The sequence below is a fragment of the Tupaia chinensis genome, unplaced genomic scaffold, assembly GCF_000334495.1.
Source record: "Tupaia chinensis unplaced genomic scaffold, TupChi_1.0 Scaffold143594_1, whole genome shotgun sequence".
Taxonomy (NCBI): domain Eukaryota; kingdom Metazoa; phylum Chordata; class Mammalia; order Scandentia; family Tupaiidae; genus Tupaia; species Tupaia belangeri.
Window position 1 is genome coordinate 355,837 of NW_006203440.1, and position 23,811 is coordinate 379,647.

The window sequence follows — 23,811 nt, forward strand, 5'->3', positions numbered from 1 at the left end:
GCTCTCCTGTCACCAGATGGTCCAGTTTCCCCTATTTGCATGGATTTTCCAAGGGGTATCAGGAAGTATTCAGAGAGCTGGGCAACAATTATATTTTTTCAAGACTCTGAGGTGGTTATTATGGGTCAGGGATTCATCAGTAACTAGCATTTTTTTTTATAATACCACCAAAAATTTATTGTAGTCTTCATTACAGTTATATATATTCAGAAGAGATCTGTTTTTTTTTTTTTCTCTGAGCCATGGTCTCATTGGAAAATAAAATAATTTACTTATGACCCATGTAATTAACTGCAGTAGACTTAAAAGTATGGTGACAGAAATGAGTGAAGAGAGTACTCCACAGTCCAATTGGGAGGCAGATGTTTTAGCAAGTGGTTCAATCAGTCTAGTGTCTCAAGTCCTGGAGTGAGACCTGTGCAGTACTAAGGAACAATGAAAAATGGTTTGGCCAGGAAGAAGATGAAAAATCATTTACTTCTTTTCTTCAGATTTTAAACTTCTGAAGATCGAATTCAAAAACTTTTTTTTTTTGGCGAGGTTTTTGCTATAGGGTGTGTGCTTTTGCCAGCCAGACAGAGAGAGACAGAGAGATAGAAAGCAAGAAATCACTCCCCCGGGGGGATGGCCACACCACAATCCCTTCTCCTCCATTCTCCTCTCGGGATCTTGGGCATGCACGCACATGTGCCCGGTGTGAGTTTTAAGCCACCAGGTTTGGGACTCGAAACGTGGTCAGCTACATGGGAGTCCAGCGACATAGCCATTACGCTAACTGCTGGTCCCAAAAACTTCTAAAAAATATAAAAACCCTATTATTATCCTTTGTACTTCTTAGTAACTAATCTTTTATTCACATTTGATAACTGGGAATAATGTAGAGGAAGTATTATTAAATCTTTGTGGCTTTACAATTAGTATAGTGGGAGAATGAGTATACTACAATAGATAGATTAAAATTTCAGTCCTGGGGAAAAATTTGTAAAGCTGGATAGACAAAGATGAGTAAAGAGGCTTCTTTTTTATTTGTAAAGGGAGAGAAGATACAAGAAAATCAATGATAAATGGTGTTTGGAGTTCCCAGTGAAAATTCATAATGGTAAGTATCATACTTGAGGAATAGTCAGGCTGCTACTCTCCTTAGGTATTAAAGTCCCAGAGGTCCCTGGCTTATGCTGCTTAACTATCTATGCCTGAAACTTTTTTGTGAACACCTTGTTATGTAGGGTTGTGAGAGCCTACACCCACTGGTAATAAGAGCTGTATGAAATTTACTCAGTTCTAGAGAATGCTAGAGACTGCCTCAAGGTTCTCTGCCTATTTTTATGAATAGATCAATGGCTTATGATACGTTTGTGAGGTAGGAAGAACTTTTTACATTCATTGGATCTTTCAGCACTCAGAATACTAAACCCTCTCATAAATGAGGAATTTGAGGTTCACTTAAAGGAATCATTTATAAGCAATGTATTCACACTGGGAAAATTCATTTTGTGTATCAAAAAGATGTATAGGAGTTCAATGTAAAAATATAAAAAAAATTTTCTATCCCCAAAGCTTTTCTAGAACTTTCCCACATGTGAAAACAGAGATGTACAGTGATTAAGAGTCAAAAGATAAATAAAAAAGAAATATGGTGTTAAAATCTCTGCTTTTTTCAAATCTCTGCTTCTAAGTACACTTACCTTTACATTTGTGTTGAAACACAATTGTGATGCTATTTATTCTTATTCAAAATACTTGTTTATTTTCAAGTTGGTATTATCACATATGAATTGTTTATTAATTGACAAAGGAAAGTAAATAAAATGCTTTTGTTTTGGAGAATTAAAAAACATAGTCATGGCTTTAAAGTAGTAAATTATTATGGTTTTCCTTGTGATAAGTTTATACAGTATTTAAAATTCATGAGGAAGGTAGTTTTAGTTATGAATTTTCAAGCACAAACTTTATCATCACCTATCTGGAATTCATAATTAAGTTTATTGAAAAATTGCCAAGTTGTATTACACCATACTAAATGTAGTATTTCTTGAAAATAAGAATTTCTGAATTCATACTGTATGTATCTATGTGAGAATTTCTAAAAGGTAGATGTCAGCTCAGCTCTGAGAATGAATAAACTGAAATCCGCAAACACAGTTTGATCTTTCTGTGTTCCTAGTCTCCTCTCTGCCACAGCAGTATTCTCTCAACCCATTCACTCTGGACATTGGTAAGATTGTCTGTCTAGGTACCAGCAGTTAGCGTAATGGCTATGTTGCTGGACTCCAATGTAGTTGACCGCAGTTCGAGCCCCAGACCCAGTTGTTTAAACTCATGCCAGGCGCGTGTGCATGCGTGCCCAAGATCCCAAGAGAAGAATGGAGGAGAAGGGATTGTGGTGTGGCCATCTCCCCTGGGGGGTGATTTCTTGCTTTCTGTCTCTCTGTCTGTGTCTTTCTGGTGAGTGCATATGCCCTATAGCAAAAACCTCTCCAAAAAAAAAAAAAAAAAGAAAACAAATTGCCTATCTAAACTGGAATGTTCATGATGTTCTAGGAATCAGTAACCTTTGAAGATGTCATAATAAACTTCACCCAGGAAGAGTGGGCCCTACTTGACACATCTGGGAGAAAGCTGTACAAAGATGTGATTCTGGAAAATATCAGCCATCTGGTATCTGTTGGTGAGTCTGTCAGTAGTTCTGTATGTAGGTGTACATGTATCTATTCATTCTATTAATCAAGTGTTTGGAAGAGCTTCCTCATATCTTGCTCCAGTCTCTGTCCTGATTTTTTTCTTAGATGAAATAAGAACATTAAAGAAATTTTTGATTATACATTACTTGCATCTAGTTTGTCATTAGAATGTGATCCTGACCATAATTTGGTGTCTTTATTTCTCTTTTTAGTTTATTTAGTTCTTTTTTTATTTAGAATTTTCCTAAATACTATATACTATGGGTGAGAGAGGGAGAGAAAGGAAAAAAATGAGAGAAAGAGAGAGAGCCCTTACAGGGTATTCCTACTGCAGGCTACCCCAAGGTTAAGTTGACTGAGAATATGGGCACACATGCGCCTATCTGGAGGGCTCTAGGAAGCCTTAGGACTTGAACAGAGGACCTTTCCCATGTAGGCTCTGTTGCATTACTGCTGCACCACTTCCTAGCCCTTCATATATTTCTTGGCACCAAATCTCTAAAACTTGGGCCAGAACTGGGAACTCAGTGAATATTTTTAAGACCATAAAGTATGTTGTACATACAATTGTTCTTGGGGGATTTGTTATAGGCCATAAACTCTGTAAATCAGATGTGATTTTCCATTTGGAAGAAGGTGAAATGGTGTGGATGGTGGAAGGAAGAGGATTTCCACAAGGCCAAAGTCCAGGTGAGTTGCAGGTACTTGCACCTTCATATAGGCAGATGCTTGGTTAGTGAACATTTTCTTGGTATTGCCAACTGAAGTTTTTATTAAATAGACATTTCTAAAATGTAGGAGAGGGCATTAGGATAAAATATTTCAGATATTGTTAGTATTCCTTTCAAACATTAATCACAATTTATGCGTCCTACTGGCACAGTTTTTGGTTTTAGGTAAAGAATAGTAATTTTTTATTCAAATTTAATTTTTATATAATGACTCTCTGTTGCTAGCTTTTAAACATAATCCCTTTGGGGCCAGCTGATGACATGGTAGTTGGGGTACTATATCCCCACATGGCCAACTGTGGTTCGAGTCTTGGACCTCGCAGCTTGCTTTCTTGCTTTCCCTCTCTCTCTTTGTTTCTGTCTCTGGTGAGTGTACTTGCCTTACAGCAAGTTAAATATTAATAATTACAAATAAAATTAAAAAAATTTTCCCTTATTTACCTAAATTTATTTTACTTTTTTTCCATTTATATAAAATAATATTTTAATTCTTGTCCTCAGAAACTTAAGACTATATATGATTTGGAAATGAGACTGTACCAAGCAATGGCCAATGAAGCATCATACATTCTATACCTTCTCTTTGGTCTGGTCACTCAAGAAATATAATGTTATTGGCTCTGACTGTTGTTGCCTGTTGCCCCACATTACTTTCAACTGTGTATTTACCATAGTCTACTTCCCCTTCCACATAAATTTGAGACCCTTTTCTCATGATGTGCCAGATCTCTGAGGCCTAGCTGGAATACCGATATTTTGTGCCATGTTGTCTTGACTGACATCACCCATTTGGTACACTTCATTGTCTCCTGATGTCCACATTTCATTTGTTGCCAAAGAAAATATCAGGACTGGATTTTTTTTTTCTTCCACTTATCTCATGACAGAGTCCTGACCCACTCATCCAAGTAACTGCACACGATTCAGAGACCCTTCAAGGATCAAACTGCTAGCTATTTCAGATTCATGTCTTACAAACAGATAAAGTACCTGTAATTCAGGTCTTCAAAATTTGGCTTCCATTTTCTTTTCTTACAATCTAATCCTTAGGTCTTTGCTGACTCTCTATCTCCCCATTTTACTTTTTATATGTTTCAATCCTAAAAGTCTTTTCAATTTGTCAATGTCTTATAATGTATTTATACAGCCTGCAGTATTTATTTATTTGACACATTTGCTCCATTCAAAGTGCCAGTTTTTTTTTTTGAGAGGTTTTTGCTATAGGACACGTGCACTCTTCATAAAGAGAGAGAGAGACAGAGAGACAGAAAGCAAGAAATCACCCCTCGGGGGGATGGCCACACCGCAATCCCTTCTCCTCCATTCTGCTCTTGGGATCTTGGGCACGCATGCACATGCACCTGGCGTGAGTTTAAGCTACTGGGTCCAGGACTCGAACCATGGTTGACTACATGGGAGTCCAGCAACATAGCCATTATGCCTACTGCTGATCCCCAAAGTGCCAGTTTTAAAAACATACATAGATCTATATTCTTTTCAATATTTTAATTTTTGTAGTGCTATGCTAACAATTTTTTCTGCAATTATTATAGGTCGGGAAGTTGCACATAAAATGCAAGAAATCATACCCACACAACAGATCAGTAGGGAGGACACACCCACTGTCATATCAATGGTAAGTTCATGGATGTCGACCCTGGTCATCCAAATATTTATCAACTGAATATGTTAGAGATTCAGCACAATTGCCTGAGTGTAATCAAATCACTACTAAGCTTTTTATAAGCCATAGGTTTAGGATAATTTGAATTTAGTAAAAACTAACATAAGTTTAAATCCATAACCTGAGATCATTAAAACAGTGAGCAACTGCATAAGCATTACTCATATGCCTATTCTTTGCAATAATTGATGTCTTCAAAATTAATCTGATAGTCCTTTAGTTGGGCTGCTACATAAGAGAAAATCTTTGGCTCAGAAGAAAGTACCACACCATGTATATGCAAGTAACAATGTTCCCATTTTAACTCTAGATTTAAAATTATTATTTTTATACTAATATTTAGAAAAATCAATGTATGAATATATGTGTGCAAATCAGTAACAGCATTTCATCTTCTTCATAGAAGCAGAAATCTCGTACTCAAGAAGATCCATCTAAATGGAATAATTTGGCAAAAAATCTTACTAAAAGCTCTACATTGGGTCAAAATATGTTACCTCAAACAGAAAACAAATCCTTTGTCAGCAAACAATGTGGAAAATCCTTTAGTAATTACTTGCATCTTAATCAACACCAGAAAAATCAAAGTAGTAAAATATATGAGTGCCATCTGTGTGGGAAAGCGTTCAGTCAATCAGCTAACCTTAGACAACATGAGAGAACACACACTGGAGAGAAACCATATGAATGTCACCTGTGTGGGAAAGCTTTCAGTCATTCTTGTTCCCTTAAACAACATAAAAGAATACACACTGGAGAGAGGCCATATGAATGTCATCTGTGTGGAAAAGCCTTTAGTCAGTTTTCTTCCCTTAAACAACATGAGAGAACACACACTGGAGAAAGGCCATATGGATGTCATCTTTGTGGGAAAGCTTTCAGTCAGTCTTCTTCCCTTAAACAACATGAAAGAACACATACTGGAGAGAGGCCATATGAATGTCATTTGTGTGGAAAAACCTTTATTCATATCTCTGACCTTAGAAAACACAATCGAACTCACACTGGAGAGAAACCATATGAATGTCACCTGTGTGAGAAAGCCTTCAGTACATCTTCTAAATATAGACAGCATGAGAGAATGCATACTGGAGAGAAACCATATGAATGTCATCTGTGTGGGAAAGCCTTCAGCAATTCTTCTTCCTTTAGACGACATGAGAGAATACACACTGGTGAGAAACCATATGAATGTCATCTGTGTGGGAAAGCCTTTAGCAGATCTTCTGTCCTTAGACTGCATGAACAGACTCATACTACAAAGTAAGAAATATGTTCAGCCAATACTCAGGCCTAAAATGACATGGTAATACATACTCATGTAATGAATTGGAAAGAGTCTGCGAATATACTTGAACAATTTAATGACATCTGAGGATGCCCACTATCAAGATACACTCTCTGGAACCAGTGTGGAAGATCATGCAGTCATCCTTACTTTTTTGACATACAAAAGTTTATATGGAAGAGAAGCCATCTGAATTCTATGGGGTGAATATTCACTCAGTGGTCTGCCATAATAGCATGAGATCAATTACCTACTTCTAATGAATATATTGATAGAAGTTTTCAACAACAGATTTAAATCTTAAACATACTAGAGGACCTATACAGGGGGGGATCCCCTAGACCTGTAATTAATATGGGATTATCTCTGTGTAAAATGTATTTTAATGAACAAACTCTACTTGGTAGAACCCCTTAGACTCTTGTAATTAAACAATCATTCACTCAAGCAGCAGTTTTTGTGTTGGTGTGTGTGCACACACAAACACACACACAATGAAGGAATAGCTCTGAAAACAATGAGAATAAAACATTTTGAGAAATATCAAATAATTCATTTTAGAGAAATGATTTAAATGATAACTCACTAGAAATATAATCCCTTGTTCATAGAATAACACATATGGCCTCTATAAAGATTCACACTGGATAAAATACTCTCAATGTCATAAATGAAGGAGAGACTTTAGTGGTCACTTACGTCATAGTCAACTGAGGAGACACGAATCCTAAAATCCAAGTGAAGAATACTTAGACAGATTTTACATCAGAACACTGAGTTTGAAAAAAAAGCAATGAATAATTCTAAAAGGATCTTTTAGCAAATAATTATGTAATTCAGAATATTGAGTAAATGACTTATTAAAAATGAATTTCATTAAATCTAAGATAGATTCTCTGGGAATAGTAAATGTAGACACTTGAAATAGACCAAATTAGATTTGATTTGCAAGTAGAAATTAAATTGATATTTGCAAATAGGGGGTGAATGGTGGTGCAGTAGTAAAATGTGATGCTCTGTGAGGTAGATTTATGTGAAAAGGTTACAGGTTGAAGTACAGTGACCTCTCTGAGTATGCCAGACACATGTATGTCCATTATCCAGGCTGACTAAAACTGAGGGTGGATTGCTGAATAAAGACCTTGTCCATGGTGCTGTATTTGTGTTTCTGTCCCCTTTGTATCACTCACAAAATAATAAAGAAAAACTAAAACCAATTTGCATATATTTAAACAACAGAACCTGTCAGAAAAGTCTAATATGATAATGTTCTCATTTTAAATATGCAGATTTAAACTCAGATTTGTATCTGGATTCTCTTTCATGTGAGTAGACAGCCTCATTATCCTGTTTTCCAACAATTCCTTCCACAAAGATAACATCTCCTCATCTCAACGTTTCACCAACACAAGTCTCCTTCTATGTCTTGAGTATAATACCACAGAAAAACTCATCTTGGTATCTAAGTATCTCAGAATGCCATGATCACAGTCTTTGTAGACATTATCATAGATATCTAATCAACAGCCTGTTGGTGACATCTCAATCTTTCTTTCTCTCCCCGGAAAGTACCTTGGGACAGAGAGACAGGCATTGGGTTTGCTGTACTACAAAACAGTCTAGATTTTTTGCCCTCAGCCTCTGAATTGAACTAAGTAGAGAAAAGAGTTCATCCTGTGATCATCTCCCATATCCTAATTATGCCAGTATTGATGTAAATTACATTAAAAAAAGACTTTAACAAAACTCTTTTAGAGCTAATAAATTTGGTAAAGCTGCAGAATAAATAATCAATGTATAAAACCACAAATAATTAACTAGCTGCAAAAGGCATCCTTTTTTTTTTTTTTTTTTCCTTTTTGGAGAAGTTTTTGCTATAGGGCATATGCACTCTCCAGAAAGAGACAGAGACAGACAGAAAGCAAGAAATTCCCCCCCCCCAGGGGGGATGGCCACGGAGCAATCCCCTCTCCTTCTTTCTCCTCTCAGGATCTTGGGAATGCACACACACGCTCTGGTGTGAGTTTAAGCCACTGGGTCCGGAACTTGAGCTGTGGTCGACTATATGGGATTCCAGTGACATAGCCATTAAGCCAACTGCTGGCCCACCATCCTATTTATAATAGCTATAAAAAATAATAATATACCGGGAACCAGCAGTTAGTGTAATGGCTATGTCGCTGGACTCCCACGTAGTCGACCGTGGTTTGTGTCCTGGACCTGGTGGCTTAAAACTCACGCCAGGTGCATGTGCATGCGTGCCCAAGATCCCGAGAGGAGAATGGAGGAGAAGGGATTGCAGCGTGACCATCCCCTCTGGGGGGTAATTTCTTGCTTTCTGTCTCTATGTCTCTGTCTGTCTGGCGAGCACACACGCCCTATAGCAAAAGCCTCTCCAAAAAAAAAAAAAAAAGAAAAGAAAAAGAATAAAATACCTAGGAATAAATTTAACCAAATAAATGACTTCTTATTAAATAAACAGTTAATAAACCTAATTAGGAGACATTCCAGGGAACATGCCCTAATTGCACAGATATTGAACACAGACCTTTATTCACAGGACATATCCTGTTCAATTAGATGATATATTCCTGATGACTACAAAACTAAATCCTCACACAAAGTTGGGAAGCAAAGAATGATCATTTTGAGTGGTAATCAGATTCATACATTTTAATATGAGTATATTCTATGTCAGGATGCATTTTAGTTCTTGAAGTTACAGCAAGAAATGAGACATTGAGAGTTTTGGGGTTTTTTTTGAGAGGTTTTTGCTATAGGGCGTGTGCGCTCACCAGACAGACAGAGACATAGAGACAGAAAACAAGAAATCACCCCCCCACGGGGGATGGTCACACCACAATCCCTTCTCCTCTATTCTCCTCTCGGGATCTTGGGCACGCACGCACATGCACCTGGTGTGAGTTTTAAGCCACCGGGTCTGGGACGCGAACCGCGGTCAACTACGTCGGAGTCCAGCAACATAGCCATTACGCTAACTGCTAGTTCCCTAGAGACACTGTGAGTTTTGATGGACATAAAACTGAAATTCCCTCTGGAAAATTAAAATAAAAAAAATGAACACATGTGTCCTCTGGTAATTAAACAAAACATTCAGTTTACAAAGAATTATGTAAAAATATAAGCTACTGGAAAGGGAGGGTAGTAGGGTGCTAGCCATATAGTACCTTAAAATTGTGAAGAACTTAACAATTTTCAAAAGAAAATGGAAAACCAATTTCATATTATTTTTGGCTAGTTAGAAAATAACTAAAATTGGGACCCGCAGGTGGCATAATGGCTACATTGCAGGACTTCCATGCAGTCGATCATGGTTCGATTCCCAGACTCGGTGGCTTAAACTCACGCCAGGCACATGTGCATGCATGCCCAAGTTCCAGAGAGGAGAATGGAGAAGGGATTGCAGTGTGGCCACCCCCCTGGAGAGTTATTTCTCTCTCTCTCTCTGTTTCTGGTGAGTGCGCGCAGCCTATAATAAAAACCTCCACCACCCCCCCAAAAAAATAATAAATAAACTAAAATATAACTACATAGCACAATATAATAAATGGCTTTATTGCTTTCTCATTCACAATCCAACTACGGGCTAGCCCTTATTGCCACACTCTTAAAAAACTGCAGAATAATAGATGTTGGCGAGGCTGTGGTGAAAAGAGAGCCCTCCTAAACTATTGGTGGGAACATAAATTAGCTCAGTCACTGTGGAGAATATACAGGTTTCTCAAAACTTACAAACAGAATATTCTTACAACCCAGTAATTTCACTTCTGGGTATCTACTCAAAGAATAGGAAAACAGTCAAGAAAGCACTTGCGCATCCATGTTTATTTTGGCACTTTTTTTTCTCTTTTTTTTTTGGGAGAGGTTTTAGCTATAGGGCACATGCGCTCGCCAGAAAGAGACAGAGAGAGAGAGATAGAAAGTGAGAAATCCCCCCCCCCCCCAGGGTGGATGGCCACACTGCAACCCCTTCTCCTCCATTCTCCTCTTGGGATCTTGGGCACACACATACATGCGCCCGGCGTGAGTTTAAGCCACTGGGTCTGGGATGCAAACCATGGTTGGCTACATGGGAGTCCAGTGACATAGCCATTACGCTAACTGCCAGTCCCTTTATTTTGGCACTTTTCACAATTGCTAAGACATGGAATCAACCCAATGTCCAAGGACAGATGACTGGACTGATCATGGGGCACATATATACTATGGAATACTGCTCAGCCATAAAAAACAATAAGACTCTGACATTTGATACAAAGTAGATGAATATGGAATATTTAACACTAAGTGAAACAAGCCAGACCAAAAGATAGGCTCATTGCATGTCTCTACTTAATATACACTGAATGTCTGCACTCTATGGCATAACTGAAAGATAGGAAGCAGGAAGAACAACTGAAGGTACTAGACAGTATAAGAGAGGGTTGGGTAATAATAGGGTGAGAGCAAAAATATCATGGAAAAAATATTTAACAGAAACAAAAAAGAAAAGTTATCTGTTGATGATAATGTATATGATAATACCTATGACTTGACTAATCTGCACTGTGTTCATGCTGGGAAAAACCATTTTGTATGCTGTAAAGATGTACAGTGATTAAGTATAAGTTAAAAATAAAAATAAAATGCTTAAAATCCCTTAGTATAAGGAACAGGCATATCAAAACTACAATGAGCTATTACTTAGCTAGTCAGAATAGCTAAGATTAAAAAAAATAAAAGAGTGATAAATGTTGGCAAGAGTAGTGAAGAGACATTTTCCTATACCATTGGTAACATGAGTACAACTTCTATAGAGAACAATATGGAGGTTACTCAAATACCTTCTAACAGAACTACTGTAAGATCCAGTAATTCCATTCCTGGATATCTATCCAAATGCTAGGAATACAGAAAAACAGTTGGACATCCATGTTTATTACAGCATTACTTACAAGTGCTAAAACATGCTATCAACCCAAATGTCCAAGAACAGATAAAATAACTGAAAAAGTGTGGCACATATATACTATGGAATACTACTCAGCCATAAATAACAGTGAGACCCTGGCATTTGATATAAAGTGGATGAATATGGAAGACTTAATGCTAAGCAAAGCAAGTCAAACAATGAAAGAGAGGCACTGTCCCCATTTAAGTCCCCACTTAGTATATACTGAATGTCTACACTCTATGGCAGAAGCTGAAAGATTGGAAGGTATAAAAGCACGGAGAGCAACTGTGGAAAATATAGACAGTGTGGGAGGAGGGTGGGCAATGGAGGAGGAGGAAAGGAGGGAATTAAGGGGAAAAAAAAAGGCAAAACATTTAATGGACACAAAATGGGAAATGATCTGTTGATAATGTGTATAGTAATATCTTTGGCCTAATATGCAGTGTATTTATGCTGGGAAAATTAATTTTGTATGTTGTAAAGATGTACAATGATTAAATGTAAAAAATGAAAGGAAATAAATTTTAAAATGGTTTTTTTTTAAGAGTTTTTATTTATCTCTATTTATTTATTTATTTATACCAGAGAGGGATGAGGAGGTGGGGGCAGTGAGAAAGCAAGTCACCAGAACCATGGCTGGCCATGTGTAAGTCCAGTGCCCTTAACCACCATGCCACCTGCTGGCCCCAGCCTACGCTTTTTTAATAAAAGAGATTACTTCTATTTACTTCTCTGTAATTTAAATCCACCTGCCAAGAAAAAAAAAATGGCTTTTGAAGTTAAGCCAATTGAACTGAAATTGACTTTCTTATAAATCTAAGGGAGAAAACAAGTTTTAGTCCCCTTCAGAGCCATGTGTCTTAAATATAGTAATTCCGGTTTAGTCTATTAAGCTTCTGATCAAGACAAATAAACCTTGTGCAAAAACTAAGACAGAGCTCCTTGGGACTAGAAAAGGCAGGGGTAGAATCAGAGAAATAATGTGGATATCATGTTTTGAATAATTTGGAGTTCAACCAACTTGGAGATCTTTTTGGCAGATAATATTTTAATAAGACTAGTTGCCTACCAACTGCTTTAACCTAATTCTACAAACCAATAAATTACAATCTAATTGTTAGATGAAGAAAGACAGTGATGAGGAAAAACTAATTTTGTTTACATGTAGTTTGCTTCCAAGTTGAGCTTTGTGGAAGGTGGTCAGAACAAGTCAATCTCTCCTGTAGGAGTAAAAATGCATCTACAGCTTCACACCCAGTAGCCAGGCCTGCATCTCCCTTTGTGCCCTCTTGTCCCACTCCAGGGAATCTATTTCTGTCAGTGCAGATAACGCCAGGCTTACCCCCCCACCCCCAGTCTCCAGAGTTCCTCAGGGTAAAGGGCTAGAAAACAGCAAGTCCCAGAAACAATCAGGGAGCCTGTTCATAATTCTGGCTTCTGTGTCCCTGCTCTGCCAGTCTGTCCACCCAGTCTTTGCAGAAGCTTGAGCTTGTTACCAGAGAACAAAAATGAATAGCAAGTTTGCCCTGAAGCTGAGGACGGGGCCATCACTCAGCCACATCCGCTGCAGAAGGACCCCCCTGCTCTTTAGCACTCAGGGGACAAGCCCACTGGGAAAGGGAAGCTCCTACATGCCTCCTACCCCAGCCTGAACATGCTGGTCTAAGGGACTCTCTTAGGACCAACAGTTAACAAATGTTCATCTTCTGTTGGTTTCACAAAATCATGGTGGTCGTTATGCCCTGCCGTTGGTCCATGCTCTGCTGGAAGTCATGCGTCACTCAGCACAAGACTGACTCCCCGCTTGTCCTTCTAGACTCAGCTTATGCTGTCCTGCTGGGGGCCTTTCCTAGACTTTCTTATCTAGTCTCAGTTAGGTCCTTCCTCCTCTGTGCTCCCACTCTAGAGTCTACCTAAGTGAGTTTTGCATCCTCCTCTTATGAAAATTCCTTATTAGTTTCTTTTGGGTCTGACCTATACGTTTATCTTTGTGTCCCCAGGACTTGATAATATGCTTGGCTTGTAGCAGGCATTTCGTTCATTCAGAAATATGTATTAGGCACCTACTATGTACCCTACTGTGTAGGGTGCTGAATATCATGCTTGCTAAATGAATGGTCTCCCGTTCCTTGGTTCTTTGCCATCTCTGCATCCAGTGGGGAAGAGAGATTGCCAGGTAGATTGGGCATCAAGGCCTGGATGGAGGAGATGAGAGTGGTTCCTCATTCTGCTTGTTTGTATCTATTGACTGTTCGCTGTGTGTAAGAACAGTGCTTAGGGCATTCCCATAAGTAACCCTTTAGTCCCGGTACCATTTTACAGTAAGAAAACTGAGGTGCAGAGGACGTACTTGCTCAAGGTCACAGGGCTGGTAAGCAAAGCCAGGATGGAAAGCCAGACCTTCGCCACTGCATTGCACTGTTGGTGGGAGCTGGAGAAGAGGTTGTCATTTTCTGATCTCCATGAATGGAACTTCTCATCCTCAAGAGAGGTGTTGCTCACATAGGTGTTGCTCTGAGAAGCAGCTCAGTGGGGTTCTCACTCCTTTAGGAGGTGGTACAGAGTAGGAGGTGGTACAGAGTGAGCTCAATCTCCAGTCTAAATGTTTGGCATGCAAGCCCTTCCTCCAATGTCTGAGCTCTAGGACTTTGAGTGAGACCTCCGTTTCCTCATCTGTAACATGGAAAGAGACTGACTGGGAGAGACCAGCCAACCATCCTCACTTGGCACATTCTCTTCCGGGGATCTTGGGTATGCATGTACACGTGCCTGGTATAATTTTCAAGCCACCAGGTATGGGACTCAAACAGTGGTCAGCTAGGTAGGAGTCCAGTGACATAAATGTTATGTCATCTGATGACCCCAGAATTTAAGTTTTTAAAGTATCATCTTAAACTGCAATGATGTATGTTAAACATCACTATTAAATATCCCAAAGAAGAAGCTGTGTTGTGGAAATGCTCACTTAACCCACCCAGACACCTCAAACCTACCATTTGCTGACCTTCTATTACTTCATTTTTAAAGTTCTTTTTTTCTCTTCCTTTCTTTCTTTTTTCTTTTCTTTTCTTTTTAGGTGCTTTCCATAGGGCTCATGTGTTCACAAAACAGAGACAGAGAGAGGGAAAATGAGAAATCGCCCCCTGGGGAGATGGCCATGCTGCAATCCCTGCTCCTTCGTTCTCCTCCTGGGATTTTGGGAACACATGCACATGCACCTGGTGTAATTTTCAAGCCTCTAGGTCGCCTCTAATTTCACAGTTGGCCATGTGGTATTTAGCACCTTATCCACCACTTCACCTGCTAGTTTCTCTTTCCTTTTTTTAAACAAGAGGATGTAGACAGACATGTGTTGGTATATGCTAACTGTCCCTATGCATGGAGAGACAAGATGTAATCTCTGAGCCCAATATACAAAGGAGGAACAGCTAGCATTCTACCACACCATCCCCCAACCAGGACTCACTGGCTCCCAGTGTAGAGATGAAGGGCTTTCTTTTTCCCCATAGAGCATGGTAGTATTGCGTCTATACAGTTTTCTTTGAGATAGAAAGGGATAAAAATGAATTTGGAAGAGAAAGGCATGGAGATCCTTTTTCCATTGTATTCTGCTCAAGGGTTTCTCCCCCAAGGTAAGTTGAGAACCATGGTATAGAGAAAAGAGACTTCAAGAACAGGGCAATGGAGCACAAGAAAAAAGCAAAAAGGGAAAAAGAAAGTCTGCAGCTTGCTTCTGGCAACTGGAGGACATTTTTAAAAGGGAAGGTTGGAATCCATCCAAATTTATTGGGTCACTCAGAAAAGTCATGACGTATTTTTCTATGCAAGTATGTATCATGGCATTTCAGTCGCATTTAGTCACCTTCATCCTCCTCTCCTTCCTCCCCCTTCATCATCACCTTCATTCTTTGCCTTTATTCTTGACATCATCATCAATATCTCCCAGACCTTCATCTCTTCCTTCTCTACCTCATCCTCCTTTTCTTTCTCTTTTTTTTCTCTCTCTCCTTTCCCCCTCCTCTTCCTCCTTCCCTTTCATCATCCACTGGGTCCTGAGTTGTGCTGTCATGGATTTGGCCAGATAGCATCTCTGATGACCTCTCCTCACTCACGTCCATACCCGCCTTGACTGTCAGCGAACCGGGTGAATAAGCCCTGTGGTTCCTCAGGCTCTCTTCCTGCCAGCTTTATTCGGCATTTGACTTGAAGGTTTTGTCAGCTCCTTCCCAGGTTCCCATTTGATGTCAGTGGACTATGAAAATGGATCACCACTCTCATTCAGATGAAATTCTTTGGAGAGAGCTTTATTTTCAAAATAAGGCTTTTTATCAAAGTGAAAATCTATTCTGTAACCTGATCTAATATCTTCAAATTCTGTCACTTCAACTCTGGTCAAGTAACGTGGCGCCTCTTCCTCCTCCCCAAGCAGTGCAGACACTTGTGGATAGTTGACAGATGTTGTTATCCCAAAATTTGGGACTTGGGTGACAATTCTGATCTCTTCTAAAAAAAAAATGGTGGGGGAAATTTGTTATGTTTTTGTTCTACTTTCAAAATCTCCTCACTGGCTTTTTTGGAGTCTATGTCATTTAGTACTTCATCAATGTGTTCAATTGCTTCTTTTTTTTTTTTCTGTCCCTGTTATAAGTCCAGAGAGGACAATGTCTCCTTTAGCCTACAGGCATTGTTTCTTTTTTTTTATTATTAATTAATTAAATTTTCATTTCATTTTCTTTTATACATTCAATCACATTATTATTTGTCTTACAAAATGGATATTTCAACAGGTGAACATTTCTCCCTAATAGTTGATAAAACTACAAAATATCTTAAACAGCTAATACACATTTCTTTGTGACATTAATACTTTGCCTCCCTATTTTTCTTCTAAATGTCCTTTCTCAGAGGCATTGGTTCTTTTATTGGAGGTGTGAGCAAAGACTGCATGCAGGGGCCATGTTTCCAGGAAAGTTCAAGCACTAGAACCAAAGATATCCTTGTTCACCAGGAAGACACCCCAAACTCCTTGAGGTTTTTTTTTTTTTTTTCAGTTTTTTAATAGCCACAGGGCATGTGGTGTGGCCTCTCTCTCTCTCATATATCTTCTAATGAAGTGTGGTCACACCACAATCCTTTCTCCTTCATTTCTCCATCTGTCAGGGATTTGGACATGCACACATGCCAGTGTTTTGTTTTTGTTTTTGTTTTTTTTTTCCTGGAGAGGTTTTGGCTATAGGGCATGGGCGCTCACCACAAAGACAGAGACAGAGAGACAGAAAGCGAGAAATCACCCCGTAGGGGGATGGCCACACTACAATCCATTCTCCTCCATTCTCCTCTCGAGATCTGGAGCACACATGCACACACACCTGGCATGAGTTTAAGCCACCAGGTCTAGGACTCGAACCACAGTTGACTACATGGGAATCCAGTGACATAGCTGTTATGCCAACTGCGTGTTTGTAAGCCCGGGGTGGAAGGTTTTGAATTGTGGCCAGCCACATGGTATCCAGCTACTCTAACTTCCAGACTATGGCCCGGCCCTCATAGTTTTATTTTTAAAGTTGGATTCACACAGTTTTGCATTATTTTTTAAATTTTCTTTTTGGTTAAGAATTAAATGCTTGGGGAACCAGCAGTTAGCGTAATGGCTATGTCGCTGGACTCCCACGTAGTCGACCGCGGTTCGTGTCCCGGACCCGGTGGCTTAAAACTCACGCCGGGCGTGTGTGCGTGCGAGCCCAAGATCCCGAGAGGAGAATGGAGGAGAAGGGATTGCGGTAAAGTTGGATTCACACAATTTTGCATTTTTTTTTACTTTTCTTTTTGGTTAAGAATTAAATGCTTGGCTGGCTCCCTAGTCTAGTGGTTAGAGGAGATAGATTCCCCATACCTGATCACCACAGTTCAAATCCTGGCCCTGTAATTTGAAAATCATGTTGAGTAAATGTACATGTGTGTCCCAGATCTCAACAGGATAGAGAAATGGAGGAGAAGGGATTGTGAAAAGACCGTGCTCCATTGGGTGGGGGGGAGGTTCTTCCTCTCCTCTTTGGTTTCTCAGTCTTTCTCTGGTGAGTACATACACTTTCTGGCACGTAAAAAAGGAATTAAAGAATAGTCATAAACTTTTGTTTTTCATTTTGGGAAGTCTTAAAGCCTATGTTTAATACTTGCATAAGATTCTATTTAGTAGTGGAGCTTCATTTCCTAAACCTAACCTTTATTGTTAGACATTTAGTTGTTTTTCATTTCCAATTTTCGGGCACAGATTTTTTTTTTTTTTTAACTTTTGTCAACCTAATTCCTTGAAAAGAATCTTCAGAACAAAGACAGCCTCAATCAGCTTGGTCCTCCTGTTCCTGTGTCCAGTCTGGGCTGCTGTGTGCTGGCTCGAGCTATGGTCCTGCCACCAGCAATTTCACTGCACCAGCCTTCTTGGGACCTTGTCAGCTCAGAGAGACACAGAGAGAAAGTGAGAAAGCATCCTGCAGGGGCTGGGATATCCTTGCTGCAATCCCTTCTCATTCTCCTCTCAGGATTTTGGATACACACACACACACACACACACACACACACACACGGAGTGATTTTAAAGCTGCGTTCTAGAGATTGGGAAGTTCAAGTGCCAGCTGGCTGGGCTTCTGGCATGGGCCCTCCTCCTGGCTTCCAGATGACTGCCTTCTTGCTGAGTCCTCGCATGGCAGTTGTCTACTCCTTTTCTTCACTGTGCAGCCTGGCCTTGGGATTGGTGACTCTGATGGCCAGGTGGGCTGCTCTTTCCACCTGGCCTTGCAGTTCCTGGAGGAGACGTTGTGGGCGATCTCACAGTAAGACTTACTGTGCATCAGCTGCACTTCCAGCGCCTTGATGTTGTGGGCCAGGAACTTCCAGAAGCCGCTGGGCAGCATGAGCTTTGTTTTCTTGTTGCTTCCGTAACTGATGTTGGGCGTCAAGATCTGGCCCTAGAATCTCCTCTGCACCCTGTTGTCAATACCTCTGGCTTTCTGCCAGCTGTGCTTGATTTAGACGTAGTGGTCTGACTGGTGCCAGATGAACTTCTTGGTCCTCTTTTTGACGATCTTGGGTTTCACCAGGGGTCCGAGGGCAGCCATGACGCCGGGTAGGAGATGGCTGCCACCTCCACAGGGAGCGCCCCCGGGGGGCCTCAGTTTCCATATCGGTCAGCCAGGGAGGCCTCCTGGGTGGCGCGAGTTCAAATTCCCGCGCTCTGCTGTGTGCAGACTCCTGCCCTGCCGCAGCCGGGGCGCAGCGGTTCTTGCAGGCTCCCGCCCTGCCTGAGCCCGGGGGTGGCTGGGGAGCCAAGGAGGGGACTGAGCGGGGTCGCGCGGCAGCCGCCAGGGCGGGGGTGGCCTCCAGGTCCGCCCTGCACACCCACCCAAAATGTTTTAAAATTAACAATCTTTTTTTTTTTTAAGAGTTTTTTTTCGTTATAGGGCGCGTAGGCTCGCCAGAGAGAGAGACACATAGAGATAGAAAGTGAGAAATCACCCCCCAGGGGGGATGGTCACACCGCAATCCCTTCCCCTCCATTCTCCTCTCGGGATCTTGGGCACACATGCACACGCGCCCGGTGTGAGTTCTAAGCCACCAGGTCCAGGACGTGAACTGTGGTCGACTACGTGGGAATCCAGCGACTTAGCCATTACTCTAACTGCTGGTTCCCAAAATTAACAATCTTTTGTCATTAAAAAAATCTCCTCTGTTTTCTCATAAGTTTGATGTATACATGTGTCATTTTCTTCACAATTTGTGCAGTTCGATTTTACATTGTTTGCTTGACTCCATAGCTTGTTATCTTTCGTAGGTTTTGGGAAATTCTTGGCAATTATTCCTCCTAGGACTTCAGTTATAAAGATGTCAGACCTTGCTTAATGTGCTCCATTGTCTTATCTGTATTTTAAATCCATTTGTCTCTGTACTTCCATCAGATTTTCCTTTCCTTTCCTTTCCTTTCCTTTCCTTTCCTTCCTCCCTCCCTCCCTTCCTTCCTTTTGAGAGGTTTTTGCTATAGGACACGTGTGTGCACCAGAAAAGACAGAAAGCGAGAAATCACCCCTCAAGGGGGATAGCCATGCTGAAATCCCTTCTCCTCCATTCTCCTCTTGGGATCTTGGGCATGCATGCACACACGCCCGGCATGAGTTTAAGCCACCGTGTCTGGGACTTGAACCATGGTTGGCTACATGGGAGTTCAGCAACATAGCCATTATGCTAACTTCTGGTCCCAGATAAATAAATATATATATATATTTGCCTTATCTTCTAGTTCACTATCATTGTCAGAAACTGCTAAATTCATTTATTAATGTCATAATCTCAGAGGTTATATTTTAAAATTTTAGAACTCCCATTTGATTTAAAAAAATGTTCATTTTGCTGAAATTCTCCATCTTGTTCATTTGTCTTTTGAGCATGAAGTTATTTTGAAGTCAGTGTTTAATAACTGAGTACCTTTTAATTTTGTAACATGCTTTTAAAAATGTATTATTTTATTCATGATATGGGTACTTTTTTATTATTTTTTAAGTTGTAAAATGTTTAAACTCAGCTGCTCAGCTTATATTAAACTAAATTATGAACTTCTTCCACCTATCCTTGTTGTTAATGTAATCAGTATTCTTGCTTTGGTCTCTAAGTTAATAAAATTAAAGTCTGGCTGCCTGAACCCCAGGCCTTGGAGCCAGCCCACATATCACTTTCAGAAATAAACTGTGTTGAGACCAACAGATGCTGTAATGGTTACATCGCTGGACTCCCATATAGCCGACTGGGGCTCAAGGCCCAGACCCGGCAGCCTGAAACTCACACTGGACATGTGTGTGCATGCCCAAAGTTCCAAGAAAAGACTAGAGGAGAAGGGATTGTGGCATGGCCATCCACCCTGGGGGGAGTGCCGGGTCTGGGCCTTGAGCCAGATTCCAATGGCCAACCACAGGATTTGAGTACCAGACCTGGTGGCCAGAGAAAGATGCTGAGCACATGGGCCTATATGCCCAAAATCCTGAAAGGGAGGAGAAATGAAAAAGAAGGGACTGCAGGATGACCTTTCCCCAGGGGGGCTACTTTTCCATCTCCCTCTCTGTCTCTCTCTGGTGAGTGCATACACCCTCTAGAAAATAAAATGAAGATTCATAAAAGTTCTATCAATATATTAAGTCAGTTATATGGCCTTTGTGATGTAATCTCATTCTAGGAGTGATAAGTAAACTTGTTCACGCTGTCTTATCAGGCTAATTAAATGTATATTAATGCAAAAATAATTGGAAATTCTATCTACAATCTTCATTTAGAACATTTATCAAAAGAAACATGACAAAACATAATTTTAGCCATTTTTCTATTAATTTTAGTCATTTGTTCAGGACCATTATGGTTGGGGCCAGCAGGTGGAGTGGTAGTTAAGGGCACTGGACTCTCACATGGCTGACCATGGTTTGAGTCCCGGACCTGGCAGCTTGCTTTCTCATTTTCCCTCTCTCTCTTTCTTTCTCACTCTGTCTTCTCTGGTCAAATTAAAATAAGTAAATAAAGTTACAATAAAAAATTAAAAAAAAAAGAGAGAGATGATCATTAAATAACACAATATTGTTAAATGTAGCTTATTCCAATAATGAATAATGCTAATACTGGAAACCCTTTTGTTTTATATAAAAATTTTACAACGTAAGGGGGCTAGCAGGTGGCATGGTTGTTAAGGCTGCTGGACTCCCACATGGCTGACTGTGGGTCAAGTCCTGAACCTGGCACTTGATTTCTGTCTCTCTGTCTTTTTCTCTCTCTCATTCTGTCACTCTCTGGTTAAAATAAATGAATAAATGAATAAATAAATAAATAAAGTTAAATAACATAATTCTTTAAAACAGTTTACAACATGAAATATTACATGACAGAGGACCAGTAGGTGGTATGGTGGTTAAGGCACGGGACATTCCCACATGGCTGATCACAATTCAAGTCCTGGACCTGGTGGCTTCTTTTCTCACTTTCCTTTAGATTCTACCAAAATATGAAATCTACTATCTCTTAACCAGCAATCAAACTCCACATGACTCAAATGTGGAAATAAACATCAGCAGAGAAGTCTATGGGCACAGAAGCGACCACTACAGCATTCTTAACTCCATTAACACCATGTTATCCTTGGAATGACTTGGCTATGAAGTAATTTAAAAAGACTACTGTCAGAGGGCCAGCAGGTGGCATGGTGGTTAAGGCAGGTGGATTCCCACATGGGTGATTGTGGTTTGAGTACTGGACCTGGTGGCTTGAAACTCACACCAGGCACATGTGAGTGTATGCTCAAAATCTCAAGAAAAAATGGAGGAGAAGGGATTGCAGCATGGCTGTCTCCTGGGGGTGGTGATTTCTCACTTTCTCTCTCTCTCTAGCTCTCTCTCTCCCTCCCCTCTTTGGCAAGCACATGTATCCTATGATAGAAACCAAAAGAATAAATAAATAACCCAGTTAAAAAGGTTTAGTTAATGTGAAATTGTGAAGGACTATGACTCAGAAACACAATCTCTGGTAACCCTGAGAAAGTATTCTGGTAAGTAGGGGGGAGTTAGATAAAGATCTTTTATTTCATTCTTATAGCACAAGATACAAGTAAAAATGAGGGAAAAAAATGGCACCTTCATATTGGCTTGACTTGAAAAGGCACCACATCTAGAAGTGGGGGCTTACAGATTGTAGGAGGATTTAGAAATGCTTAGGTTAGTAACTGAATATAACTGATTAGAGATTTATATTAATCAATTTTTTTATAGAGAGATATTTGCTATAAGGTCTGGGTACTCACTGGAGAGACAGAGAAAGAGAAAGCAAGAAACCCTCCCCAGAATGGCCACACTGTAATTCCTTCTCCTCCACTTTCCTTGCAGGATTTTGGGCATGCATGCACATGGATCTAGTGGGAGTTTCAAGCCTCTGGGTTCAGGACTCAAACTGTGGTCAGCTGTGTGGGAGTACAGACCTTAACCACTATACCACCTGCTGGCCCCAATTAATCAATTTTTAAAGGCAATTTTATAACAAAACATGTTTTTTGACATATGCATGAAATTCCATTTTATATTTCATTGGCATCAATCTCTGACTTCTCCTTTTAATTCCAAATCTCTAATAGTTGAAATCTAGATACACACCAAACCTCTTTGTTAAGCTTTAAATTCAACTGAAAACAAGTAAGAACAAATTTTTTCTTTATCAGTCTTCTTTTCTAGCTATTTTTGCACATAATACAACACACTATGCAGTTTTCTCCATGGTGTGCACAGGTCTGGCAGTGTATCAAAATGTGGCCCCTAACGTAGTCCTGCTAAACATACTGACATCATCGGGACTACTGCCTTCTTCAATTTACATCAGGGTATGAAGTCTTTCCCGTGAGAATCCCTAAATGGAGCTAGTTCACAAGTCCCATGTCCATAGTTCATGATAAGATAGAATCTGCTGGGGCTGGCAGGTGGTGTTGTGGTTAAAGATGCTGGACTCCTATATGGGTGACTGCGGTTCAAATCCCAAACCTGGCATCTTACTTTCTCACTTTCCCTCTCTCTTGCTTTCTCTCTCTGTCGTTCTTTGGTCAAATTTAAATAAATAAATGCTAAATTAAATAAAATAATTCTTAAAAAAAAAAAAAGATGGAATCTGCCTAGAGATCAAAGTAGGATGGGAACCAGCAGTTAGCGTAATGGCTATGTCGCTGGACTCCCACGTAGTTGACCGCAGTTTGCGTCCCGGACCTGGTGGCTTAAAACTCACGCCAGGCGTGTGTGCGTGCGTGCCCAAGATCCCGAGAGGAGAATGGAGGAGAAGGGATTGTGGTGTGACCATCCCCCCGGGGGGTGATTTCTTGCTTTCTGTCTCTATGTCTCTCTCTGTCTGGCGAGCACACGCACCCTATAGCGAAAATCTCTCAAAAAAAAAAAAAATAAAGGCTGAGGGCATGACATGGATGAGGTCTGCCAATGTCTTAGACAGGACTCCTAAAAGCCAGAGATTAGCACATCCCCAAAGGAAGAAAATGACAAAACAATCAACAGAGGATATGACTTTTTCTTTAGAAAGGGCCATTCCTGATAATTAATAGAGAATATGACTTTTTCTTTGGGAAGGGCCATTCCTGCCTGCTCAACTTCCTCCTCCTCTGAGCTTCTTTCATGGGCAAGATGAGCCTTCAGTCACTGCTGAGTGTTGAGTTTCAAATCAAAATACCCACTTCCTTTGCCATAGTCACTTACCATGTGGATAAAAGAGTTTCGGTGGACACTAAAACATCAAGGATTCCAGTACAATGAACTCCCAGAGATCAACAGTAGGGCTTTTCATCCCCCTCTTCTTTTTTTTTGCAGAACACAGCCCTATCCTAATGAGACTCACTGGTTACATAATAGCAGCAGATATATCAACAAGACTGTCATTTCCTTGACTCTCACATAGTTTTCTCA

General features: G+C 40.2%; 1 protein-coding gene and 1 pseudogene across 2 annotated transcripts; one reads left to right on the forward strand and one right to left on the reverse strand.

Moving 5' to 3' along the window:
• The first annotated feature begins 1,039 nt into the window (after positions 1-1,039).
• On the forward strand, positions 1,040-6,908 carry LOC102500965 (zinc finger protein 596). 2 transcript variants are annotated; one of them, XM_027766581.1, is made up of 5 exons: positions 1,040-1,099; positions 2,542-2,668; positions 3,273-3,371; positions 4,966-5,048; positions 5,500-6,908. In XM_027766581.1, the coding sequence occupies exons 1-5, from the start codon at positions 1,097-1,099 to the stop codon at positions 6,361-6,363; spliced, it is 1,176 nt and encodes a 391-aa protein (XP_027622382.1). In that variant the 5' UTR covers positions 1,040-1,096; the 3' UTR covers positions 6,364-6,908. The 2 variants fall into 2 exon arrangements, with proteins under 2 accessions (XP_027622382.1, XP_027622383.1); XM_027766582.1 differs by having other exon boundaries at positions 3,315-3,371.
• Positions 6,909-18,036: 11,128 nt separating this feature from the next.
• LOC102501642 (60S ribosomal protein L32 pseudogene) lies at positions 18,037-18,487 on the reverse strand (annotated as a pseudogene).
• Positions 18,488-23,811: the final 5,324 nt, after the last annotated feature.

What these genes read in the sequence shown, in the direction of transcription:
- LOC102500965 (XM_027766581.1), top strand. An exon ending in CAGCCATCTGGTATCTGTTG is followed by an intron (nt 2,669 to 3,272) that starts GTGAGTCTGTCA and finishes GATTTGTTATAG; the next exon opens with GCCATAAACTCTGTAAATCA. An exon ending in CACCCACTGTCATATCAATG is followed by an intron (nt 5,049 to 5,499) that starts GTAAGTTCATGG and finishes TCTTCTTCATAG; the next exon opens with AAGCAGAAATCTCGTACTCA.